The sequence below is a fragment of the Arctopsyche grandis genome, chromosome 2 (assembly GCF_051622035.1).
Source record: "Arctopsyche grandis isolate Sample6627 chromosome 2, ASM5162203v2, whole genome shotgun sequence".
NCBI classification, from domain to species: Eukaryota; Metazoa; Arthropoda; class Insecta; order Trichoptera; family Hydropsychidae; genus Arctopsyche; species Arctopsyche grandis.
In genome coordinates this window covers 35,541,454-35,566,725 of record NC_135356.1, presented here as the reverse complement: position 1 = coordinate 35,566,725, position 25,272 = coordinate 35,541,454, and the positions used below count along the sequence as shown (strand labels likewise).

General features: G+C 34.0%; 1 protein-coding gene across 5 annotated transcripts in view; it reads left to right on the top strand.

Moving 5' to 3' along the window:
• LOC143922616 (uncharacterized) overlaps nucleotides 1-25,272 on the top strand; it is a 245,997-nt gene that overhangs the window by 125,099 nt on the left and 95,626 nt on the right. Inside the window, exon 5 of one of the 5 annotated variants that reach the window (XM_077445946.1) lies at nucleotides 8,646-8,650. The exons of the other annotated variants lie outside the window; for them this stretch is intronic. Within the exon in view, the coding sequence (XP_077302072.1) occupies nucleotides 8,646-8,650 (5 nt within the window). The remainder of the gene's footprint in view (nucleotides 1-8,645; nucleotides 8,651-25,272) is intronic. 5 annotated transcript variants of the gene reach the window in all.

Sequence of the window (25,272 nt, the reverse complement as noted above, 5' to 3'; positions counted from 1 at the left end):
TTTCAATTAAAATCAGAAAAATTGGCAAACTATGATAAGAAACGGTCTACTTGGAGTCACAAACCAAGGTCTGGCCAGCAGCGGGACTCTAGTGGGACTCGAACCCGTGACCACTGCTCGAAAGCATAATATGCTATAATATATAATTATACAATATATAATATACTAACAAGCCGCTGGTTCAATACTTACGTATTAAAATGCTACTGCTATTTTTTTCTTTAAAATGTCAGAATAATGGAGGTCGCCATTTAAGACAGCTTAACATTGCAATTAAATCAATAAAGTTATACAATTTTTAAAGGTTTTTTTAAAATATTTAATCCCAATCCAGTATTCTACTTTTCACTCAAAACGGTAATTGGATTATTCGTCACATTGCGGTGGTCACAAAGACAACTTTTGCTATTTAAATCGCGAATACGCAATATTTGGCCCTCAAGTTCTTGTTAGTATGATAGTTATCGTTAGTATGATGGACTTTTCTGCTGCCAGATGTTCCGTTATAGAGATTTTAGTGACTTTGTGACCAGTAATCACCGAACCACTCAAAAGAACGCTTTCTTTTAAAACTGTCAAAAAAGTAAAGGTTGGTTCAAGATTCGTGAAATAAAAGTCAATCAAAGTGGTAACAAAATGATCAAATGTAATAGGAATAACCTATAGAAATTATGGTCATCATCAATATTTTAAGTTGTTACTTTATCTATGTACGTAGTAACAATAGATGAAGTTTTGTGATCATGCGAAAATTCGAACTCGAGATTTTGACTGATTCGAATTCAGAATCGATCACTGATCACGTTTTCATGATCTTGAAAAAATGTGTGTGTGTGTATTTTGGGGATATTTTAAACACCGTTAGTCCTATCAAACTGAAACTTAGTATCGGTTACTGAAATTCTTATCGACACGACGTAAATTTTTTTCAAATTTTTAAGTTGACCGGAAATGGTACCTCCCCTTATAGGTGTCCTCTTTTTTTTAAGTTTTTGAATTCAATTATCTCCCAAACCACTAACTTGAATCAGACTGAAATTTTTTTAAATATGATAGAAATAATAATTTTTATAACCTAATAGTTTTTAAATATTTCTATCTGAACCGGAAGTAGTACTTTTACTCTAGAGAATCGAGGTTTTTTATGTTTTTCTCAAAAACTTTTTTTTTTATCAGACGTTTTTAGCCTAGTATAGCAATGGCGACACCTTATTTATACCTTACTTTTTTGTATTACAATACGAAAATTATACAGTGCCGGCATATGTATACAGTACACCCGATGGCGCCCTCGCATTTTTTTCTAAACACCCTTAGAAAGAACTTTCGCCTTTGGCGCTCTAATCTAAAATTTTGAATGGCTTTTGGCGCTCTAATTTTAAATTTTAAAGCGCCTTTGGCGAATCGTTCGGCGCCCTAACTTATTTGGCGCCCTCGGGCGCCGCCCGAAATGGCCCCCCCTAAAACCGGCACTGTATGTATAAAATGTGAGTAAACATTCCAATAAAGAAAAACAGCAAAATTTACATAAACTCTCAAACTTGCAAATACGTACGATAAATTCTTTAAACATCGACTATCGCATGACGGTCTAGCCGACCGTTTGATACGATAATTTACAAATTCTACTTCCCGTCGTTGCATTATAAATATGGTCGGTCACGCACAATATTGCGACATTTTCACGGTGTAATATTTTTTTCCTTTCGATATTTTTGTCCATCATTGATATTCATCTACTACATCCGCAATATGGCGTACGTGTCCACGACTGTATATTTCTCGTGTGCGACACTCGTACCCTTTTACCGCAACAGTAGATACCAACTATCACGTGGACAAAAAGTTCAGCGAATGTATGTAATAACTAGATTTCGGATTTTAACCAGAGCAGTATCCTTTTGAGGCAAGTTGCCAACAGGCCGTCTACACGTTATGTCTTTGTGAGAATGTTTAGGATTTTTATTTTAAGTATATGTATGTATGTATGTATATACATATGTATGTTACAGTTGAAGTGTATCTTTCAGTTGTAATATATTTTGACTAGTTGGAATATATTCCATCTAACCTGGTACCAACTACCGTTATAGTTAGGGTTGCTAGTAGGGATCCCAAATATTCGTCGACTTCAACTATTCGAATATCGAATAGTAAATCAAGAGCTATTCGAATATATTCGAAAATTTAAAAAAAAAGGTAATTACATACATATGTACCAAGCATAAATTTGAATGAATCGTCTTATCATAGTTGCCATTGAATTCCACCTCGTTTTTACAGCCAATAATAATTTCAATTTTTTATTATGATTTCTTGTAAAAATTTATATTTCGCCGGTGACTTCTTAAATATTCGAATTATTTTGCTGATGTTTTTTAAAGTTTGTAGAGATTATTATCGATCGAAAAGTAATTTTCTTCAAACATTTCCGTATCTAATGAATAAAAATCCGTTGCTTCACATGTAGACATTTCATCTTCTTCATTATCTTCATTTTTATCACAATTATTCCCATTATATACATATTTCATTTTCTTCATAAACGTCGGCTTTTTCGTCATTACTCTTTTCGTGTTGATTTTGTGTATTTAGTTTATAAAAAAAATATATACACGAATAATATTCGAATAGTTGATGAAATATTCGAATAACGAATGGCTGAAAAATCAGACGATTAATTCGAATATTCGATTGGGATCCCTAGTTTCTAGGCGTCCCGATTAATCGGGATTGTCACCGGTTTTAAGCCTCGTGTCCCAGTGTCCCGAACGAACGTTCAAAAGTCCCAGTTTTCAAATTTTTCCATTATGCATACTTTTTAAGCAATTTCAAAGGGACAACTTGATGGATTTAATAAAGAAGTAGCAAAGTTTTATGAAAAATTGACAGATTATTTGAAACAATTGACAATACCATTAAAAAAATATCGTGTTTTTCTGAGCTTGGATGAGCTTGGAAAAAATACCAGAATGGCTAGATATTGAAAAAAAAAACAGTTAAAAATATAACAAATGACAAATATTTGTTAATGACACATTTAATATATATTATATAAGAGAATTACAATCTCCAAATTCGAATGGAAAAATAGCTGTAGAAAAATGGGTAGTTAAATTATATTCTCGTTAATGGAGATTCAATTGACTGATGAAAGAAATATACTTTCTATAGATGTATGTAATTGAAAGTATTCTACAGTGCATTGAAAACTATGATTTCAATTATTTGAAATAAAAACTAAGTGGTTTAATATTGTTGATTTTTTCGGGTAGGGGGGTCCCGGTTTGATTTGGAGGAAATCTGCCAACCCTAGTTATGGCTGAAGTGTTTTTTCAGTTGTAATATGTTTTGCCAACTATGTACATCCCAACTGATCAAAATGTGTTACAACTGAAAATACAGTTAAACTATAAGTGGGTACCAGGTTATATGGAGGGGTTAGATTTTCTTGAAAACGTCAATCGACTAGTAAATTGAGTTGGAGAGTCACATTTTTGTTTTGACCACATTCTTAGAGTTATCGTAATACAGTACTCATTACCTTCATTCCTAATATCTAGCAAAAAATTAACGCATTATTGAATTCTAAAGCATTCGTAAAAATTTCAGAGTTGTCAAAAATCAACAGTTATACTACAACTGGCGCACATTGTTGAAAGTGTATTTGCGCTTGTAGAGATATAATTTACTAGTTGAATTGTATTCGAATGTGAATTGCCTAGAACGCCGGTTGGAATATATTACGACTGAAAATATACTTCTACTTTAACATACATATGTACATATGTATTATGCATTCGTTGTAAATTATTTAGATCGTATATTTTCAATCGAAACATTAACGAATGGCGTAAAGCTCTAAATTTGAGTATTTAAATTAACTTAAATATATGTACATATCAAAAAACCTATGCCTTGTGAATCTACATGTGTTTATAAAATATGCATATTCGAATACATCGATTTCTTTATTATATGTAATTTTGAATTTAACAAGCGTTCTATGATTGCCATTCCAATTGTCCCTGTGTCATCGAATTTCAGTCCTATAGTGTAATTGTGATTATAGTTGAATTGTATTTATTCGAATATGAATGACCTTAAACGCCAGTTGGAATATACATACATATTTCAACTGAATATACACTTCGACTGTAAGATTATATATATTCAATTTATTTATTTATACGTTACAGACTAGGGGTTCCAAAAAAACCGCCCGAAAAAAAAGCAGGCTTTCGGCTTTTATACAAATAAAAAGCCGTTCGACCCACTTTGACCAGTTTCAGAAAATTAAGATTTTTTTTAAGTTTAAAATTTTTATATCGAGAAAAAAAAAAGGAAATATATATTATATTATGCAAAAAAATAGTTTTTTATTAATTTAATTGAATTATAAACAATATAAACTTCCATAAGATCATTATTATATATTATTATTACAAATAATACAATTATGATCATATGTTACAATTATGATCACATATGTTACAATTATGATCAATTATGATCACAGGCGTAAAATGACCAAATACGCACAAATAATTAAATGATTTAAATATGCTACTATCAAGAATATATTATTAAAAAAATAATGTGTAACCTCGCAGAAAAACTATAATTGTGGAATCGTGAATAGATAAAGAACTGCTGAGATTCAACGTTCAAAATTTCAACGTTGAAATATTTCCATCTTTCAAAGTTGTTTTTACGCATCTGTTTTAGCTTAAAAATTCAAAAGCTCTAAAAACCGTTGCAAATTTCGGAAACAAATTCGTTAGAAACGGCATATCACAAAAATTTTAAAACCATAATAAATCAATCAATATTTAAAGGGCTTCAAATTCCTTCGAAGAAAAACAATTATATACTTTTTTGTTGTTGTCAAGTCAAAGTTTTTGCGATAATAATGTTTTCCAAATCTGAAGTTGGGTAGGTCATTGAAACTACATATTTTCAATAATATTTTATTGGTTTATGACCTAGTCTTCGTCTATTACTAAATCTCAAAGAACCGCTAAGCTTTTTTTTGTTGTTCAAAGAATTATACGCCTAAGATAGTTTAGATATACATTTATTTTGATCTTTCATAGAAATTTCAAATTCATAATTGTTAATTTTGAGGAAAAAACATTAATTGAAGAAAACCTTAAAAAGCCGGTTGATCGAGCCAAAAAGCCGGTTTTCGGTTGTTTGAAAAATGGTTTGAAAGCCGGCTTGGAAGCCCTTGTTACAGACTTATTATTAGTCACCGGAGCCTGAGGGGGCCGTGTATTGTTCAAAGGTTGTAAATGCATTGTTAAAGGTTTGCCGAACAATGGATAGCACTGTGACTATCCTACCTCTACTTATTATGAATGAAAATAAGCTTTTTTTTCTTAGTTTCTTTTAAGTTTGATCCAGAATATATAGTCAGTTCCCACTCTAATACTTTTCAGTCCTTCCGCTTCATAATACAATTCCGGAATTCGGTATTTTGACATTATGGTTGTCGGGGGGGGCCTTCGCTGTGTTTTTTTATAACACCACGTATATTTCGTATAGCCATTTTCGTCGAGAGCATTTCCTTTGTGTCACGCGATGTTACTTAAATCGATGAGCATATCGATAGGTACTCGTCCAACAGACATGCATACATAACAATGGACGATAACGTTCCAAACACCAATTAATAAACTTTCATACCATTATTGAAGGTTCCCGAGTCCCCGAATTCCATTTTCAATTTTGAAAACCGCAAAGTTCTAGCTAAAACTTGAAAGTCATGGGTCATGTGAGGGTGGGGGGGAGGGGGATAGGGACACCGTGCATATATACATAGATAACGATTAATTGAAACGCTCAAATCCGAGGGTGAATTCGATTAGGTCTGGTGAATTTCGCCCCTATTTAGCCGGATTTGTATATTTATATGTATATATTCAGTGTGGGGATGTCATGGGTGTGCAAACTTTTTTAATATTCTGGTCGTATTGTAATTTTTGTGGGTTTTTTTTTTTTGATGGGTCACGTGTTTTACATGTGATGTAAAAGCAGTGGTGGCGAACGCTTTCAGGCTAACGTGCTCAAATATTTGAAATGCAAAAAACAACGAGAGACATCTATGAATTTGAACATAATTTTTTATTGTACATATATAATCATATAGTGGTGACATAGTAGGTAGGAAGGTTTTAAGCCAATTTAATCAGGAACCGTTTCAACAATGAAATCAGAAAAAATGGCAAACTCTGATAGGAAATGATCGACCTGGATCACAAATATCCTAGTCTGACTTGGAGCATTACAGAAAATACTTTTTTCAATCGAAGTCGATTGGGATCGAACCCGGCGTCCTCTCGGCGCTAGGCAAAAGCCCAACCACCGAGCCATACTGCTGGCTATATGTCAATACAAGAGACATATACCACTGGAAGCACTACAAGAGCTTTGGCCTGGCATAGATCAGGCGTGCTAGCGTTTTTTTTTTTTACTTTCCATGGAAGCTGACTGCAGAAAATTTGTCCTTTGGCCGCACATGAGAACCAATCAAAAAATTGTAGGATGAAGCGTCGAGATCTAACGAGTGTCCTGAACCTAGGTCGAGTAAGACCCCCAATATTTTTTAATCAAAATACAGCTTTTCTCAATACAAATGGGTTCAATATATATCTTATTAATCATTTTATACATCAACATAAAAAAAGTTTTAGTCCTATAGCATGTTTTTGACTATTTTTGTTTTGAAAAAAAAACGACAAGCATCAACATGCCAACGCACATAGGTAAGGCCAACAGGCGACTGTATGACTCAATAGCCACGCGCCGATAGCGACGAAAACAATAGCTTACGAAAATATAGCCGTCTCTTTCTCTCGCATTGATTCATCGATCAACAAGAATATGTAAGCGAACAGTCAAAAACATGACTTATCGCTACCGCCTTTAAATCATACTTTGGAACGTAGAAATGTATAAATGTATTTTTTACGATGTACTTCTTTTCTAAATCATACAAAATCTTTTCAAATAAATTTCTTGTAGTTCATTCTAGGAATACAAGTAATATATGTGTATAGCTTTAAAAATCACATAGTTATTACGAAACACGTACAAATTGGGGCACTTGCATACCCCACATCGGTGAGGGAGGGTTAAAAATGGATTTTTAATATAAAGGAACTTCTCAGGCCATTGGCACGCATGCCACAAGTTGGCTACCAGATAAAAGTTCCCGTCTCATTGTACGGCACAGTTCAAATATTCTTGCTCACAATCAACGTAAGCACGTTAGAGGTATCCCATAAGCTTTTATGGTGTTGACTTGGCCAAACAAGCTACCATATTAGTCAGCTGTTGAATGCATTATCATACCGTTCGTGCTTTACAAATGCCTATTTCTATTTTCCTCTCAAACGTTTCTCATTTTCGATTAATATTGACGACGTAGTAACAATAAATGAAGTTTTGTGATCATGCAAAAATTCGAACTCGAGATGTTGACTGATTCGAACTCGAAATCGATCACTGATCACGTTTTCAAGATCTAGAAGAATGTGTATTTGGACTTGGACTTTTTGAACACCGTTAGTACTATCGAACTGAAACTTAGTATCGGTCACTGAAATTTTTATCGATACGACGTAATTTTTTTTCAAATTTTTAAGTTGACCGGAAATGGTACCTCCCCTTATAGGTATCCTCTTTTTTTTAAGTTTTTGAATTCAATTATCTCCCAAACTGCTAACTGAATCGGACTAAATTTTTTTTACATGTAATAGAAATAATAATCTTTATAACCTTATATTTTTTAAATATTTTTATCTGAACCAGAAGTAGTACTCTTACTCTAGAGAATCGAGGTTTTTTATGTTTTTCTCAGAAACCTTTTGGTTTATTGAACTAAAATTTAATATCTACTAGTTTAAGCTTAATAACAAGTTATGTATAAAATTTGGTAAGCATTCGGTAACCGGAAGTGGTAGTTTATTTGTATTGTAATTTATATTTCAGATGTTATTCTTACTATACATATATGTATGTCTAACGATAAAATTATAATTACATACACGTTTCAATGAAGTCATATCCGATTACGGTGTATTTAGTTTAACATATTACCTCCGATTATGTTTCATAATTATCATTATTTTGGCGCACTCGTGAATTATTCGCTTTATTTACATTGATAAGTGAATTTGTAATTGTAATGTTAGATCCCTACTCGCTACATGATATAGGGAAATATAATTTCACAACAATACCGATTCCACTCTAGTACATAATCGTATATTAATATTTAATTTAACGTGAATAGCCTTAAGAAGCTCTCTGTAATCACGCGTTGCTATGAATAATTTATATTCCCAATAAATTATAATATACAGATTCTTGGAAACGTACTCGAGTACATGTAAACAATTTAAGCTGGATCAATTTCATTGAAATTTCCGTATTTCCGTTCATTTTGTTGTTTTCAGCCGTTGATATTTTTATTATTTGTTTGGCTTCTAACCACAATTACATATGTATTTACACTAAATCAGCTGTGTCGAACTGGTGGCTATTGTTTTGAAAAAATTTGCACTAGGGCGCAATTTATCATGTTTCTCTTCAATTGATAATAATTAAATCAACATCTTATTTACATAACTCGAACCCAGGACTCGTGTTCGGAAACGTGATGTTTGAAATTTCCCATTTGACAAAACAAAAGCTGTCAAAAACAATGTAAAAATAGACTTTTATCGAGATATAAGTTCATCGGTCCTTGTGTGGGCTTAAAATATACCATGTTTTATAATTTTCGATTCTTATTTTAACCGCTTGTTTTTACAACGCATTTAACTGTTCATTTTTATTCTCTGTACATACATATAATCGAAAAACACGGTCGGTTGTTCGAAATTTTACTGCATTTATATTTTTATACTTTTATTGAAAAATATGTTATAATTATAAAACAGTTGCAATAATATGCGCTCCTTTTGCTCCTTGGAGTATAAAAAGAATTATAAAATATTAATCTATAAATTATCCAAACTACTTCATTAGGATAATACGCTTCTGTTACTTAAAAATTGTGATTATTATTCATTTTTTTGATTTTGATTATTTTAAATACTTATTTTATATATAACTATATTTCCAAATTATAATTGTAAAAAACAATGCGATAAAATGTTTCTAGATTAATATTGCTCCTTCAAGTTCTTAAAAAGAAAGCATTCATAAATTTAATTATCATTAACCTATTTATTTCTTAACCCAATTTAGATGATTTTAAGTGTAAGAAACGGCTTTTTGGCAGGGTGGTGTGGCCGATATCCATGTTTCGAAAGTCACTTCCTCAATGTTTTTTCTGAAAATGTCACATAATCTAATGCTTGAAGCTCTGCTGGAATTTCTACCGCTGTTTTGAATGGATTTTCTAACATTATGTGCTTGATACGACGATCTTCACGAAAACTGGTCACACGTCATCTTCCGTTCCCAGGTTTTCTCCCTAGAGTAACAGTTTCTCAATATTTTTTCAAAAATCGACGAACTTGGTTCTCTCCAAATCCCACTCAACGAGATATTTCACGCATAGAAAGATTTGTTTCGAATAACGTAATAATTTTTGATTTTAAAACAATCGACATCTGTTTCGAGTTATCTATTTATTGCGAGATGTTTTGCGCGATGGCGTCCAACAAAAAACTGTCGAACCTTAAACACCTGCATTGTATCAAATATCGAGTACCTGGAGTGTGTCATACCCAAAAACAAAAAATGAAAACAATCGAGACAGAATTCTGAGAAAAAACCCAAATTGAACGTACTATGCAGTTATGCGGCATTTTCTATGTCTCCGACTGTATATATAACTCAGACCCAGGATTCATGTTCGGTAACGTGCTGTTAAAGCTGTAAAAGCATGCTAATCAAAATTTAAAATAGACTTATCAACTTTTCATAAGAAATATGCAAGTCCTTGATGACCTTAAAATATACCCTATTAAAATAACATGTTTCATAATTCAGGTACACTTTTCGTTTCCTATTTTAGCCGCCTATTTTTACAACACATTCACTACTTATAGCATCAGATTGTATTTTATTATATGAAAATTTTAACTCAACCAAAGTGCGTGCTTTTGTTTTGCAGTGTTTCTCAAACTTACAATATACACACTCACAACCAGTTTTAAGCGATCGATGGAAGCTTTTCGCACAAAAAATAGTTCACTACTGTCAATTTATTAGAAAAATCATGCTTTTTTGATCTCTAGCTTTGAGCAATAATAAAGCGGTCTATTTTTATTTGAAAAGCATATTTCCAACGCTGATCTTTGTTCAAAACTCTTGGATATTATCATTATCGCTAGTAAAACTGTTATTTCATCAAAATGTACATTACATACATAAAATTATAATAATCACTTGCGTGCTTTCTGCTTCAAAACATTGTTTCATTATGCTAAATAGCACAATAGAAATTTTGTCTTTTATTTACTTATGTAAAATTATTTGTATATTGTTAATTTTGATACTTAAATAATATTATGTACATCAAAGGCGCAAACAACATAGAAAAGTACGTGGGATGTGCTTTTTTTTAGATCAAAAATCATAAAAAATCGGTAGCACGTTTGATCTATGCTAAGGCACCCAGGCCGAAAATCACCTCCTGGATTGTTTTCGGTGATAATTTATCCTTGTATTTGATAGGCTATCGAACACAAGTTTGGCAGTAATTTAATACGGTTATTCTCATATTTTAAAATAAATGTAGTAAAAACTTAATAAGATCGTTAGAATTAATAATTATCTGAAGAAACGCCCTTCCCAACTGGAAACTACAAGCACGTGCTTTTAGTTTAAGTAGAAACTAATTATAAGTATTTAAAGCAATAAAAAAATCACAATCAATAGAAAAAACATGTGACGATGGATTCGAATACTCACTTTTGGCACATCAATACTAGATTTGGAATTAATGACTGCAAAAGCCAAAATTCTGTAAAAATTGCACATTTCTTTAAACCCTCATCTCTTAACCGTTTGAGTGCTGACGTCTCTTATGTAGAAAGCCCGCCACGCTGAAAATTTCGCCAACATTTCCAACTAGACTTATTTAGAAATCCAATAGAAAGCAGGTATAGAAATTGTAGCTAATCCAAACAAACCCTAGATAATTACCGCCGAGGATTTCGAGTTTTGTAAAGGTGTGTTTAGACTCTCTAACATATCTTGCAACAATATAAAATAAACGAAAAAGTCTATTAATAAATGTATATTTCTAAAACTAGTTCCGTCTTCTTTATTTTTGTTAAAATGTAATGCTCAGAATCTAAATGCCAAGCCACAATCCGAAATAATCAGCAGTTAGGGATTTCCATCGAGAAATTCTGCTATGGTTATAAATTCAGAAATTCCGGTGTAGACCAGTCTTTATAAACATTGACACGGATTACACGACCCATGTTCAATGCATTTTTTTTCAATGCTACCTGGAAAGGCTTAGCGGGTAGTATTCTTGTTTAATTTTTACATACTCTAAATACAACCCCTATCGGCGTATTTCATGCTCGTGGACTTGTCAGCAAAACGCCGATCGGCGTTTTGTCAGCATTCAAAGGGTTAAACGCTAACATATGACACATTAGCCAGCAGTATGGCTCTGTATTTGACACGGATCACACGACCCATTTTCAATGCATTTTTTTCAATGCTACTTGGGAAGGCTTAGCGGGTAGTATTGTTGTTTACTTTGTACATGCTCAAAATAAAACGCCTATCGGCGTTTTTCAGGCCTATGGACTTGGTTGGCAAAATGCCGATCGGCGTTCGTCAGCATAAAAAGGGTTAAGCGCTAACATTATGTGTATGATATGTAGAGGTAGGATAGTCACAGTGCTATCCATTGTTCCATTGTTGTAGATCCTTTGTAAAAAAGGTTCGGCAAACCTTTAACAATGCATTTACAACCTTTGAACAATACGCGGCACCTTCTGGGTCCGGTGACTAATGATATGACACATTAGCCAGCAGTATGGCTCGGTGTTTGACACGGATCACACGACTCACGTTCAATGCTACCCGGAAAGGCTTAGCGGGTAGTATTCTTGTTTATTTTCGCCTGCGGTGCATGTTTTCCATAATTATTATTGAATATATCGAAAATGGTGAAAACTTAAGAGGGCTGGACACCAGCGCCTTGTCCATACAAACGTATTACACTTCTCCCTCCCTCAATTATGGCACTAGAGAAATTATTATTTAATATGCTATGGATATCCACTATTGGGATGCATCTATCGTTTTATTTTTTTGATTAGTCATTTTTTATAGGAGCTAGGAGCCGCCAAACATCTATAGAATCGCCTCTTTTTTACACCCACGAAAAGAGTCCAGCGTGCTTATTTAACGGTCGACTTAAAAAAAAATACGCACATAGTTGCACAGAAAATATCTATCTCATACCGATGATGATTTTTTTTTTTAAATTGGTCCAGTTTTGGAGGAGAAAATAGGAGAATACGAAACCTCGATTTTGTCGATTTAAAATACGTATTATCTGGTCGAAGCGAAATTGTCGCATTCACTCATTATATATATATATTGATATATATTGTCGCATTCACTAAATATATATATCGAAGAAAGGAACGGCAACAAAATTAAGGTTTCGGATGTACAGCCCTCTTAATTAAGTTACGAAATTCAAAAAGAAGTCCTACATATAAGATCCAGAACTATTGCCCGGATTCCCTCTCGATGGCCCTACTTATTGGATAAGACGGCCGTGCACCCTTTCAAATCTTTTGCGCACTACTTGAAGTGTACACCACAGTTCGGGAATCGTTGGCTTAGTGTCTATAGAAGAAAAAAAAAGATTTAAATACCTAAATAATTATATATGTGTAGGTAAACGGCGTGGATGTCGAGAGTTCAATTTGTAGAATGCGTTCCGCGTTCTTGGTTCGTGAGAACCAGAATGCGATCCCACGTAATTGTAATCGTTGTCCGAGAAACCCCGTCTCCACAAAACGAATACTGAACGCTGACAATGTTTGTTTCCTGATGTTTCCCGGTCTAAAGAAACCGGGAAGACGCCCTCTCATCGCCAATTATACTAGTCTCGCGGATTCTGACGGAAGTGCGTCGTTATCGCAGACATTAAATGTACCAGTCTTGTCTCGACTTCCTTCACTTTCGTACCTACCAGACGTTCGGACCTCGCTTCTCAAACTGTAACAGTAAACGTGACATCAACCTGACATTTGACATATTCGGTAGATCAGTAGTTCAACACTGACAATTTTTGTGCCTAAATTATAACCCAATTTATGGTCTACTAGCTGAACCCAGCATGCGTTGCAATGTCACAATAACGCATACCGTTTCCGTTCCCGTTCCCATTCCCGTTCCCGTTTAAATTTGTCGGAAAAACGTAGGCAGCGAACACATTTGAAATTATTCAATTATTTGTTTAAGAGGGCTGTACACCCGAAACCTTAATTTTGTTACCGTTCCTTTCTTCGATATATATATTGAGTGTATGTATATATTGAGTGAATGCGACAATATATATCAATATATATATTGAGTGAATGCGACAGTTGCGCTTCGACCAGATCAAACGTGTTTTAAATTGACAAAATCGAGGTTTCGTATTCTACTATTTTATCCTCCAAAACTGGACCAATTTTAAAAAAAATTTCATCATCGGTATGAGAAAGATATTTTCTGTGCATCTATCGGCGTATTTTTTTTTAAATCGACCGTTAAATAAGCACGCTAGACTCTTTTCGTGGGTGTAAAAAAGAGGCGATTTTATAGATGTTTGGCGGCTCCTAGCTCCTATAAAAAATAATTAATCAAAAAAATAAAACGATAGATGCACCCCAATGGTGGATATCCATAGCATATTAAAAAATAATTTCTCTAGTGCCATAATTGAGGTAGGGAGAAGTATAGTACGTTTGTATGGACAAGGCGCTGCTGTCCAGCCCTCTTAATTTACCCAAACAACGCATGTCGCGACGCGAAAACATTTGAAATTATTGCGTTGCAATGCCACTCATTCCGGTTTTTCCCGATTCCGTTCCTGTTTTTGGCCGATTTTTTTTCACAGTAAGCTTTCCTAACATGCATACAATAAATCCTGAAAGTTCCATCGTACAATAATGCATACAATTCCCGTTCCCGTTTCTTGATGCGTTTCGACAAGTGAATGTTTCATACTTTCGCGTCGATAAAATCGTAATTATGATTATTATTATAAAGAGGTTTATCCCGTTTTTTTTCACAGTAATCTTCCCGGAAATGCATACAACAAATCCATCGTAATCGGTTCAGTGGTTTAGGAGCCTATTCAAGACAGACATACAGACAAATATTGATTTTTATATGTACCTATATAGATTGAAATTTGTACACAGTATAATAACTAGTCACCGGAGCCTGAGGGGGCCGTGTATTGTTCAAAGGTTGTAAATGCATTGTTAAAGGTTTGCCGAACAATGGATAGCACTGTGACTATCCTACCTCTAATAATAACATAACATAGTAATAACGGGATGTAGATATCCTTTGAATATCGGCCGGCACCCGTTAAAACTGCTGCATTTGCACGTGCTTACGAGCGGTCACTTACATGTGTGTCTATATATGAATTTATGGATATACATACATATAACTAACAGCAGTATGGCTCAATGGTAGCGTGTATGTTTAGCACCAAGTGATCAACTGTCCGAAGAAGAGAATCTAAAAATTACCATTACTAAAAATTACCAAGGAACAGATTGTTGAGATCGAGTCTCAAAAATGTGTGGCCATAAAATAATCGGTATAATAATGCAATCCAGATATATTGTAGGACAATTTGACTCTACATACATACATTATTCAAGAATGTTACCACCATTGTGAACTTACTCTTTGACGTTTTTTCATCGAACAGATGAAGAACAGGATTCTTTTCAAGAATTTATTTATTACTAATTTAATTTAAAATAAATTTTATTCCGCCATAATTTGCCAACCCCTAAAATTGGCCGCCTTGGCATGCCATCACAGATCTGATGTGATCCTTTTAGATTTTGATATTGTAGCGTGGACATGTATAGGAATTTCCTAGATCGAAATTAAAGACACAGCAAGTAGTGTAGAGGTAGTTTACCGTTATTCCGTCGACGACCCAGCTCCAAATGAAGCACTGAACAGATCCGCTGGATATTACATATATATACCTATTCACAGCGTGTACTCTCAATGCAGAGCGATCATTGGTCGATGGGTCGCGAGACCTCATTGGTTGTTATACGTTGGAGCCTTTTTGCACGAATACGAGATCAGGTGATCAGTGCTACAAAACCAGTGGTCGACGAACACAAATCAACTATTTTCTACGTTACAATATTATAAATCAAACTGTAGGTTCTTAAACTTTTCATCATTTAGATTAAATCAGTTTAATTGATACTTCCCATTTAACGATATAAATAAGTGCTTCTTAATTTGACTAATTGAAAGTAAATAATTAAAGATTTAAAAATATGTTCAATTTTAAAGTTCTAAGTGGAGTTTAAGTCGATTGGCTTCAACCCTTTCGTCGATGACTCATTGAACGTATCCACTTTCTGCGCAAAAAAGGGGTTTTCGCTCCCTCTGCTATTTCCCCTATAAGACCTATATTTTCATTTGGCCCTCAATCGCCTCGTAAAAGTTAAGCCCTTCGAATAATTACGGCACGATTTGTGTGCAGGTGCCAAAGGGGAAAAACGCCATTCTTGCTCCCCCTCCTATTTAACACTTTCACACCCGATCTGATTTTTTTTATTAAACTTTGTACCTCGTATATGTAAGTCAGTATTAGGACGAAATCATACAGCGGTGAATGTGGCATGTGGGTTTTTTTTTTATATAGTTTTAAATATATAGAAAAAATGTGACGTTCATGGCACGCGTGCATGGCACACGTCCTTTTAAAACGACACTTTCGACTTATGTCGTTGAAATTGTATGGTAATATTTATCCTTGCTTGACAGTGATCTATATCAAAGCGACCCTTTGGACTTTATCCTTGCTTTGATTTCGTAAAATTTTATCCTTGCTTTGATTTCGCCCTTAGAAACCACCCTCGAAATAAATCGGCAGGCGATTCTCGATTTTTGATTTATTTACCCTTGTTTGTGCTCGCCGCTCTCTGCACATTATTAAACAATACACGGGACATTATAATCACAATACTTTTATTTACCGATGAACTTAACAATATTTTTTTGCATTTAAGTACATACATAGATAGGTTGCATCTATGCCAACCAGCAGATATACACTGAGCAATTTATCTGTCGTAACAGTTTCTCAAAGAGCAGCAACTTGTCTACTTATAAGACTTTTCTTCACAACACAATATTTACAATCGGTCGAGTAATTCGACGAAGTCATTCATAATACTTTAACAAAATAAGCTCAGGATTTTCATGTCTATTCATAGTGAAACTGCAAACCAAACTGAATACAAATCAGCTGTCACCTGTCAAATTAGATGTCTCTAGAAAAAGTGTTGCTAATTTGAAGAGCAAACCTCTAAAATAAACACCTTTATTATACATATAGTTTCGTTCAGATGAGGAGCATCATCTATTAATTATAAAATAAAATAAAAAGGTTTGAACAATATTTCAATAACAAATGTACGACAATATAAACTATAAATATATAAAATGTGTGGGATTTCAATCAAAATTATGATCCCGGCTTAAATTAATGTAATTAAACGTATTACTAAGAGGCTTGGGCCGCGTAATTACGTATGTAATGATATAAAGATTTGGATATAACAATCAATTCTGTCCCCTTAAATGATGTAGGCTTTTTTTGCTTTTCCACTTGCCAAAAGTTCAATTTTATGAGTTCCTGCTGTATTTCCACAGCACATGATTGTAGCAATACGCTCTTTAGATGATTTCCCGTCTGGGAGTAGACTTTTCTTTTAACAAAGCAAGCGTTTTCGTTTGATTAAAAATTTAAATTTGATTAAAAAAGAATTTATAAGGACGGATAATTCGCAAACCGGATATTCGACAGTACACTGTATATTATACATACATATGTAGTCTGATTTGAAAAAATAGTTTTGATAGATTTTTCTCTTATAAAGCCATTCGTAGTGTTCCTATAGTCGAACTTGAGACTTACGCAAAATGTAAATGCTATCGCATTCACCCCCCACTCGACCCGCCATGGCCAATTACATTTCGTTTCAGTTTCACATTGCGTTTTGGTTATGAATTACAACATTGTTCGTGCCTATAGCGGTCGATAGAATTTGACTTTTATTTTTTGTTAGTTTTGAATTCGTATTTTGAAATATTTAAATTAATAAAATTTTATTATAAAATACTAATTAGTCATCGTCGACGTCAATATGTACAGTCGATGATCGAAAATCTGGCAATCGGTACGTTTTCCTCAGATCCGGCATTTTGGAGTGCATTTTTAAATTCACTCCAATAAATAAATAACTTGAATTTGACACTTGAGAAAAGTTCGATAATAATCTTTAATGTTGCAGATAAAATTGAAAGTACATATTATTAAGAAATTAGATTTTTGGAATTTATGTATCGAAAATGATCAAACTGAAGTATTTGAAACTCTCCATAATATCTTATCTGAAAACAAGAGTTGCATGTCTCAGGATATACGTGAAAAAATAATTGAGTATTTAATAGAGCTGAAATCGTCTTTTACGCAGTGCTTCCCCAAACCTTAAGAAGCAAACAATTTGATTTCAAACCCCTTTGATAATGAACATTTTCGGACAGCTACCAAGGAAAAGGAGAACTTGATTGAACTTTCAAATTATAGCATATAAAACAGAATTCGAAATAAATAAGGCAAAATCATTTTTAAATGGTGGTTCAATTTAGCGTTATGTACTACCAAGTGGTACGCGAGTCAAAAAAGGTTGGGAAACGCTGCCGTAGAAAATATAAAGCAACTGCATATCCATACTGAGATCCTTCGTCGTGACTCAAACTCATTCGCCATTGATTGGTAAATATAATACGTTAGTGATTTAATGACTCAACCACGTCGTGCGCTTTTAAGTAAACGCGTAGTTTATGCACTACCACTATCAAAATAATATAAATCGCTGCTCAACTCTTAATTTTCTGGTGACAAATATCCCCTCGCCGTGGATTTATCGCACTTTCAGGGTTGGTGCGTGCCTGTGGACCGTTTGCCCGCGCCATTATATGAACATCTCATTAGGGTCATTTTCCCCATAGTACGATAGTGGTGCTACGTGTAAAGTCACGTGAGTTACTCCAATGAAGCCTATTTTTAGGGCCAAGGATGTCTTCTGAACCCTCGCGAGCTATATAGGGCAAGGTCCTGTCCCGCCAGCCCTAACGTAAAAACGTGACCAGCGCCGAATGGGCTAACAATTCTAACTAGGGCTTCCAACTAACCAGACGTAGTCGATTTCCTTATGTATGTAAGTAACCGGTTAACCGGAATTTAGAATCGTAGCATTTTAATAAGTTTAAAAATTTTAAAGCGTTGATATGGATAACACTGTTCGACAAATGACGACTTTTTTTTTGGTTCAGAGACGAGATGTGACTTTTCTTATAGATCTATGCCCAGTGAACACGAATCTGGTAATAAAAAATGTCGATTGAGAGGCTCGAGATTCTGAGATACATGTGTTTTTTAAATCGCGCGATTTTTCTATATCTTGGTGTTGTTCGGTCGATGTCTCAAAATCTGTCAATTTTCTGTTCAAAATTAATATTGGAATCTATAGTCGGTATTTTATTTTTCATTTGTAGTACTTTTCAGCTTTAAAATCTCCCTAAGTAGTCGTCCAGTTCAAATCAAAAGTCAAAAATACGTATTTTCATTTAGGATTTTTTCCCTCTGTTAATACTATTTATATTGAGTATTTTCTATTGAAACATGTTTATTGAAAGTGTTAATTGGAAGTGTGCTGAATTTTAAATCGGTAAAATTGCGAGCTAAAAACTCGTATATACATGAATCTGAATTTAATTAATAGGGATAATATATAAAATTGTCTTTATATGAGAATTAAATAAAATTCCACTTCGAAAAACATATTTCGACTATTCTTGTGGATTAATAAAAAAATTCGTTTATTTTATCGAGGTGAGCCATCAATAGAATTTTTGTTATTAATGTCATGTTACTTATTTTTTTATGTGTTAGATATGTGATAGTTACTCGTAGACTGAAAGTAATAAGGTTTTTTTATTATTTTACAAATAATATTAGTATATAAATAAATATTATTATAAAAATAGGTTGGATGAAAACAAAACTCAAAACAATGCTGTCGTCATCTCGCGTAGTGATTATTTTTGGAAGCAAAACCTCTTTACGGACGGTATTGTTTCCGTTATAATTGAGAGTGGTGGAAGTCCAATTTTCAGTTCCAAAACACTTTCTGTTTGACTTAATACACAAATTGTTTCCCTTTGACGAAGTCGCAATCTGGTTTTACACTGATTACACTAAGAAAGTTCGGCCTAAACTAAACTACATACAATTTTACATATACGTACATATACAATACTTGCATAGTATATGTATGTACATGGCTTTTGAATTATTCGCGTATGCGAAATGCGTTCCAGAACCGGGCAGTCGGCAAAAACTTGTGCCCACATTAGCGAACAAACTCGAAAACAACATTATTTAACTTACATACATAACATCGCATCGTTTTGATTTAATCGCAAAAGCGTACAACACATTCTCGTTTTGCTGGCTCGCGTGCGTGACTTTTGATATTTGCTATACATAAATACCATCTGAACACGATCGCTAATTTTCGCGTTCAATTATTGTTATTACACTTTTTTCTTACGAGTTTTACTGGTTTTTTTTTGTTTCTTTCACAACACGAACGGCTTCAAACAAATGCATCTTTGCAACACATATACATACACACAAATAATTAGCAGCTAATGTGTAAAATTATAAATAATATCATTATTTGCATACATGTACATATAATTACATGAAATTTTTGCCACAATTTGTCTTAAGCTCAGAAAATTGTGTTAGAGTTGGTCCACTGTAGGGAGACAACACACTGAATAGTACGGAACGTCACGTCCTTGGCTCCACGCTGTGACGGTCGGTGTTCCTCAAACCGAATTCAGGTGAACTTGCACGTACAGAGTTCATAGTCTCTCTTACATTTTTTCATATACTATGGGATTCACCGTTATCGATCACTGTCAAACAAGGATAAAATATCACCAAAAAAAATTCAGGTGGTGATTTTTGGGACTGTTTTATGGGCTAGGGGTGATTCGTTTTTTTCACATGTTTAAAAGTATCTTAAAAAAAACCACCCAATGTGTTTTCGCCCTTAAGTAAAACGTACATGCTGTCCCTTATACCGCCTCTTGACCAATAGCATTTCGTACAGACAATATAACTAACACTATATTGTCTGTACGATTGAGCGCGATTGAAAAGAATTTATTCCGTGTATTTATTTATTCATTTATGACTCCAAGTCGATCTTTTTCTATCAGAGTTTGCCAATTTATCTAATTCCATTGTTGAAGCGGTTCCCCCATCAAATTGTCAAAAACATCCTACCCACTTTGTCACCACTATTTGAATATGATTTCAAAAATTTTCTATCTATAACATAGATGTCTCGCTAATTTTCTTATATATGTATAGTAATTTTATTATGCTTATATGTCTGCTCAGAGTGACATATACATAAGCATTAATTCTGTAATGTCACTGTAGCTAATATGTAAATAACTAAATAACATTTTACGTGTCTTCCTACACCCCTCTTTGATCGTATTATTTTCTACTTGGTTTATACATCTATTGTATTATATTTTATTTTCATAGGCAAATAAATATAAATCAAAAATACGTGCAAGCATATTATATAATGTGTACATAAATATAAATGTGTGCATTAAATTAAAATTAAAGGGGGTGACGGACGACATGCAATGGGTTGATATACAACTTATTCACTCGCAATGGGATTGTCATTTTTTTTAGTCATTTAAAATAAAATAATTAATTTTGAGTATTTTTGGAAGGTGTGAGCATTAAATATTCAATTATGAATTTTTCATACAATTCTTTTTCGACAAATTATGAATTTTTGTTTAGTTCAGAGACGAGATGTGACTTTTCTTATAGATCTATGCCCAGTCGTTTATTTTATCGAGGTAAGCCAGTTATCAATAGAATTTTTGTTATTAATCCACAAGAATAGTCGAAATATTACTTTTCTAAGTGAAATTTTATTTAATTCTCATATAAAGACAATTTAATATATTATCCCTATTGATTCAATTCAGATTCGTGAAAATACGAGCTTTTAGCTCGCACTTTTACCGATTTAAAATTCACCACACTTCCAATTAACCCTTTTAAACGAAAACAAAAAATAGTGTGGCCAGAACATTATCCCAATAAACATGTTTCAATAGAAAAAACTCAATATAAAATAGTATTAACAGTGGAAAAAAAATCCCAAGTGAAAATACGTACTTTTGATTTTTGATTTGAACTGGACGACTACTTTTGACTAGAGATTTGAAAGCTGAAAAGTACTACAGATGAAAGATAAAATACCCGACTATAGATTCCAATATTAATTTTGAACAGGTAACAGTAAATATTCATTAAATTTATTTGAATCGAAAAAAAGCATATCCAACCAATCGAATCAACCAACTATAGTTACAAACTTACAAAGTCTCTTTTGAAATTATATATTATAGATGTATTATATATTATACCAAAATCCAGCGACCCTTCCGGTGCCCTTTGCCCCCGGCGCCCTCCGGGTCTTCGCCCCGGTGCCCCTTGTCTCCATGTCGTCTCAACCAATTTCCAACCAACAATATTTACATACATACAAAGTCTCTTTTGAAATTATATATTAGATATCAACGGAAATATGTCAGCAAAACCTGGCAACATACTTATCAGTAGTGCCATATTATCGGCATTACTTTTTCGTGAAAATATTACTTGTTATATATGTAGTATAAGAGCACTTGTGCACGCTCTTTCGTGTTTTAGACTATGACTCGGAATTAATTTTGGTTTCTTCACAGTGACATATAAAAATATCCTTTGATATTAATAAAAATTGAAAAAAGTCAATATTTTTCCTTAATTTGTTATATATTCAAGAGGTTTGTTATGTACATATATATTCAAGGGTTGGCACTAACACGAACATAAAATAATCAAATCGGTTTCTAAATAAGCATGGCGATTACGCGGTTAAACACATTGAAATATACGCTTCATTAGATGTTTAACAATAAATAAATTCAGATGGAAAGCGTCCATTTGCGTCTATGAGAAATGGCAAATGTTGCACCTAAACCGTATCAACAACCACTTAACATATGTCTACATACATATGTAACGAGTATGCAGCTTCCGGTGGCTCGACATACATTATGTATATTATATGTACATCGCCATTTAGTGTAATGTATACTTTGACCGCTACTACATGTTATAATGTATGTATGTACGTATACTTTAGTCGATTTGAGTAAACACGAATGCTGGTCTGACTTAATGTCCGTTTCTCGTCTTGAACTTTAGAATAGTATACGTATGTACATATGTACGTATAATATGTACATAGTGGAGTTTGAGAATACAACACGGCATTAAGCCGCAATAAAAGGGCGCTGTTGAACTCATGACTTGGTATTTAAGTGCTCCAATCAAGATTAATGACCGTTCAGTGAGATTCCATTGGGCAATGGATACACACTTTCAAACCAAGTGAAAGGTTGAAATTTTTATACAAATTCAACAAATAGATACACTATTTTAGGATACAAGTATAATAATGGGTAAATAAAAATGTTCAATGTTTATATTGAAACAGCCTCACAGATGATTAACATGAAGATTATGTTGTCAAGGAAACTAATAAAAACCTCGTAAAAAATGAATAATATGATTGTTGGATATTTATGTATTTACATACATATAACCGGCAGCGTGGTCTCGTGGTGAGTGTTGTATTCTTTCGTGCAAGGTGTCACGGGTTCGATTCCCACTAAAGTCTCGTTGTTGGCCAGACCTTGGTTTGTCGAGGTTGATCGTTTCTTATATCAGAATTTGCCAATTTTTCTGATTTTCATTGAAACCGTTCCTGTAAAATTGGCTTTTCCTACCCAATTTTATATTGCACACCTTGAGTTATTGTTATATCTCAGGTTTTGCCAGATTAGTGATTATTAGAGGTAGGACCGGAAGCGTGCTGTTTATTGTTCAATTGTTGTAAATCCTTTGTAAAAAAGGTTCGGCAAACCTTTAACAATGCATTTACATTTGAACAATATACACTTTATACAATATACCTCAGGGTCCGAGCTTTAGTGATTATTACCCACAAAGCATTCGACCAGTCACTAAAATCTCTATAACGAAACATCTGGCAACCGAGAAGTCCATCATACTAACGATAAATATCATACTGTTGCGTAGGGGTGGGTGGAGGATCCAAGTAAAAGGCCAAAGTCGTTTCACAGCATTTATTGGTGATTAAGGAGATACACGCACTGTCAGTGCTCCGTCCAGAATGCCTTGATATGGTCTAAGTACCTCCTTATAAATGACAGGTCGCCCAGGACATCTTCGACGACCGGTTACTTCCCCATTGTTTAGTCAAGTACTCGGATATGCAGTCCCACGCTTTCGCGTTGTCAGTTCTAAGAACTTCACGGGAAAGCAACCGAGTGCCGTTACCGCCGCTAAGTGCATTCGGGGGTCTCTCATTGTTAGCCGACTTGCACTTAAACCTGGAGATAATCCTCGAAACCAATTATGTCAAACGGCGCGCCGTTTGACATCACCACCGTGGCGGTTCCTACGTTACAATACTAACGAGAACTAGAATGCCAAATATTCCGTATTCACGATTTTCATGGCATAAATTGTCTTTTTGGCGATCGCAATGTGCGGAATAATCCAATTACCTTCTCACACATCTTCTCGATATGCCGAACATACAGCGTTCTGTACTTCATTGCCATTATATATGTGCATACGTAGATTAGAATTACATAAAACATTTTGATGGGTGTTTGTCGGTTTTTTCGTGAAAAGGGGTTGCAATATGTAAAAAAAAACGTATGATTTCAATGCGCCGGATTAATAAATGTATTGGCTTCGCGGTTCCATAAAAAATTATCAACACTTATTTATCCTTTGAAGGACGGAGCGTCGAGATCGAACGAGTGTCAAATGGGTTCAATATATATCTTATTAATCATTTTATACATAACATAAAAAAGTTTTAGTCCTATAGCATTTTTTTGACTTTTTTTGTATTAAAAAATAACGACAAGTATCGACATGCAAACGCACATAGGTAAGGCCAACAGGCGACTGCATGACTCAATAGCCACGCGCCAAAAGTGACGAAAGCAATAGCTTACGGAAATATGCCTGTCTCTTTCTCTCGCATTGATTCATCGATCAACAAGAATATGCAAGCGAACAATCAAAAACATTTCTTATCGTTACCGCCTTTAAAGCTATACTTTAGAACGTACAAATGTATAAATGTATTTTTTTACGATGTACCCCTTTTCTAAATCATACAAAATCTATCAAAAATAAATTTCTTGTAGTTCATTCGAGGAATACAAGAAATATAGGGTGTATATCTTTGCTAAAACCACATAGTTATTACGAAAAACGTAAAACTTGGGGCACTTGCATACCCCACTTCGGTGAGGGATGGTTAAAAGAATTTTATCGTCACTTATTTAGCGAAATGTCGAGCTTTGTTTTAGTTTGTAGACGTATGGGTCGTATGCTGCGTGTACGTATAAGCTGGCTATATTGCAAATATGCTTCTAAGTTCTTTTCACATTTTTCAATTCAGTTTGAAGTTGAATGGGCGGTTAATGAACAATTCTTCCAAATGCGAAACCGAGGACATTCCTTTGGTCGAAAAGTGTGTACATACGTTACGCATTAATTTTTCACTTTAGCCCACGTTGGTAGTAATCTTCTCATTTCGGTCATTGTTTTGATGACGACTGACAGTCTAGGTCCGCCACAGTGATGTAAACGTGTAGGATCAGAACCACTCTAATCGCCAAACCTCAATTTTCCAATCTAAATAATGACGTCGTTCGCTTGCAAAAATGCGGCCAATTGACCCTCTCCATCATTCACTCTAATATTGATATCCAAAATTATACAAAAATATATACATAAAA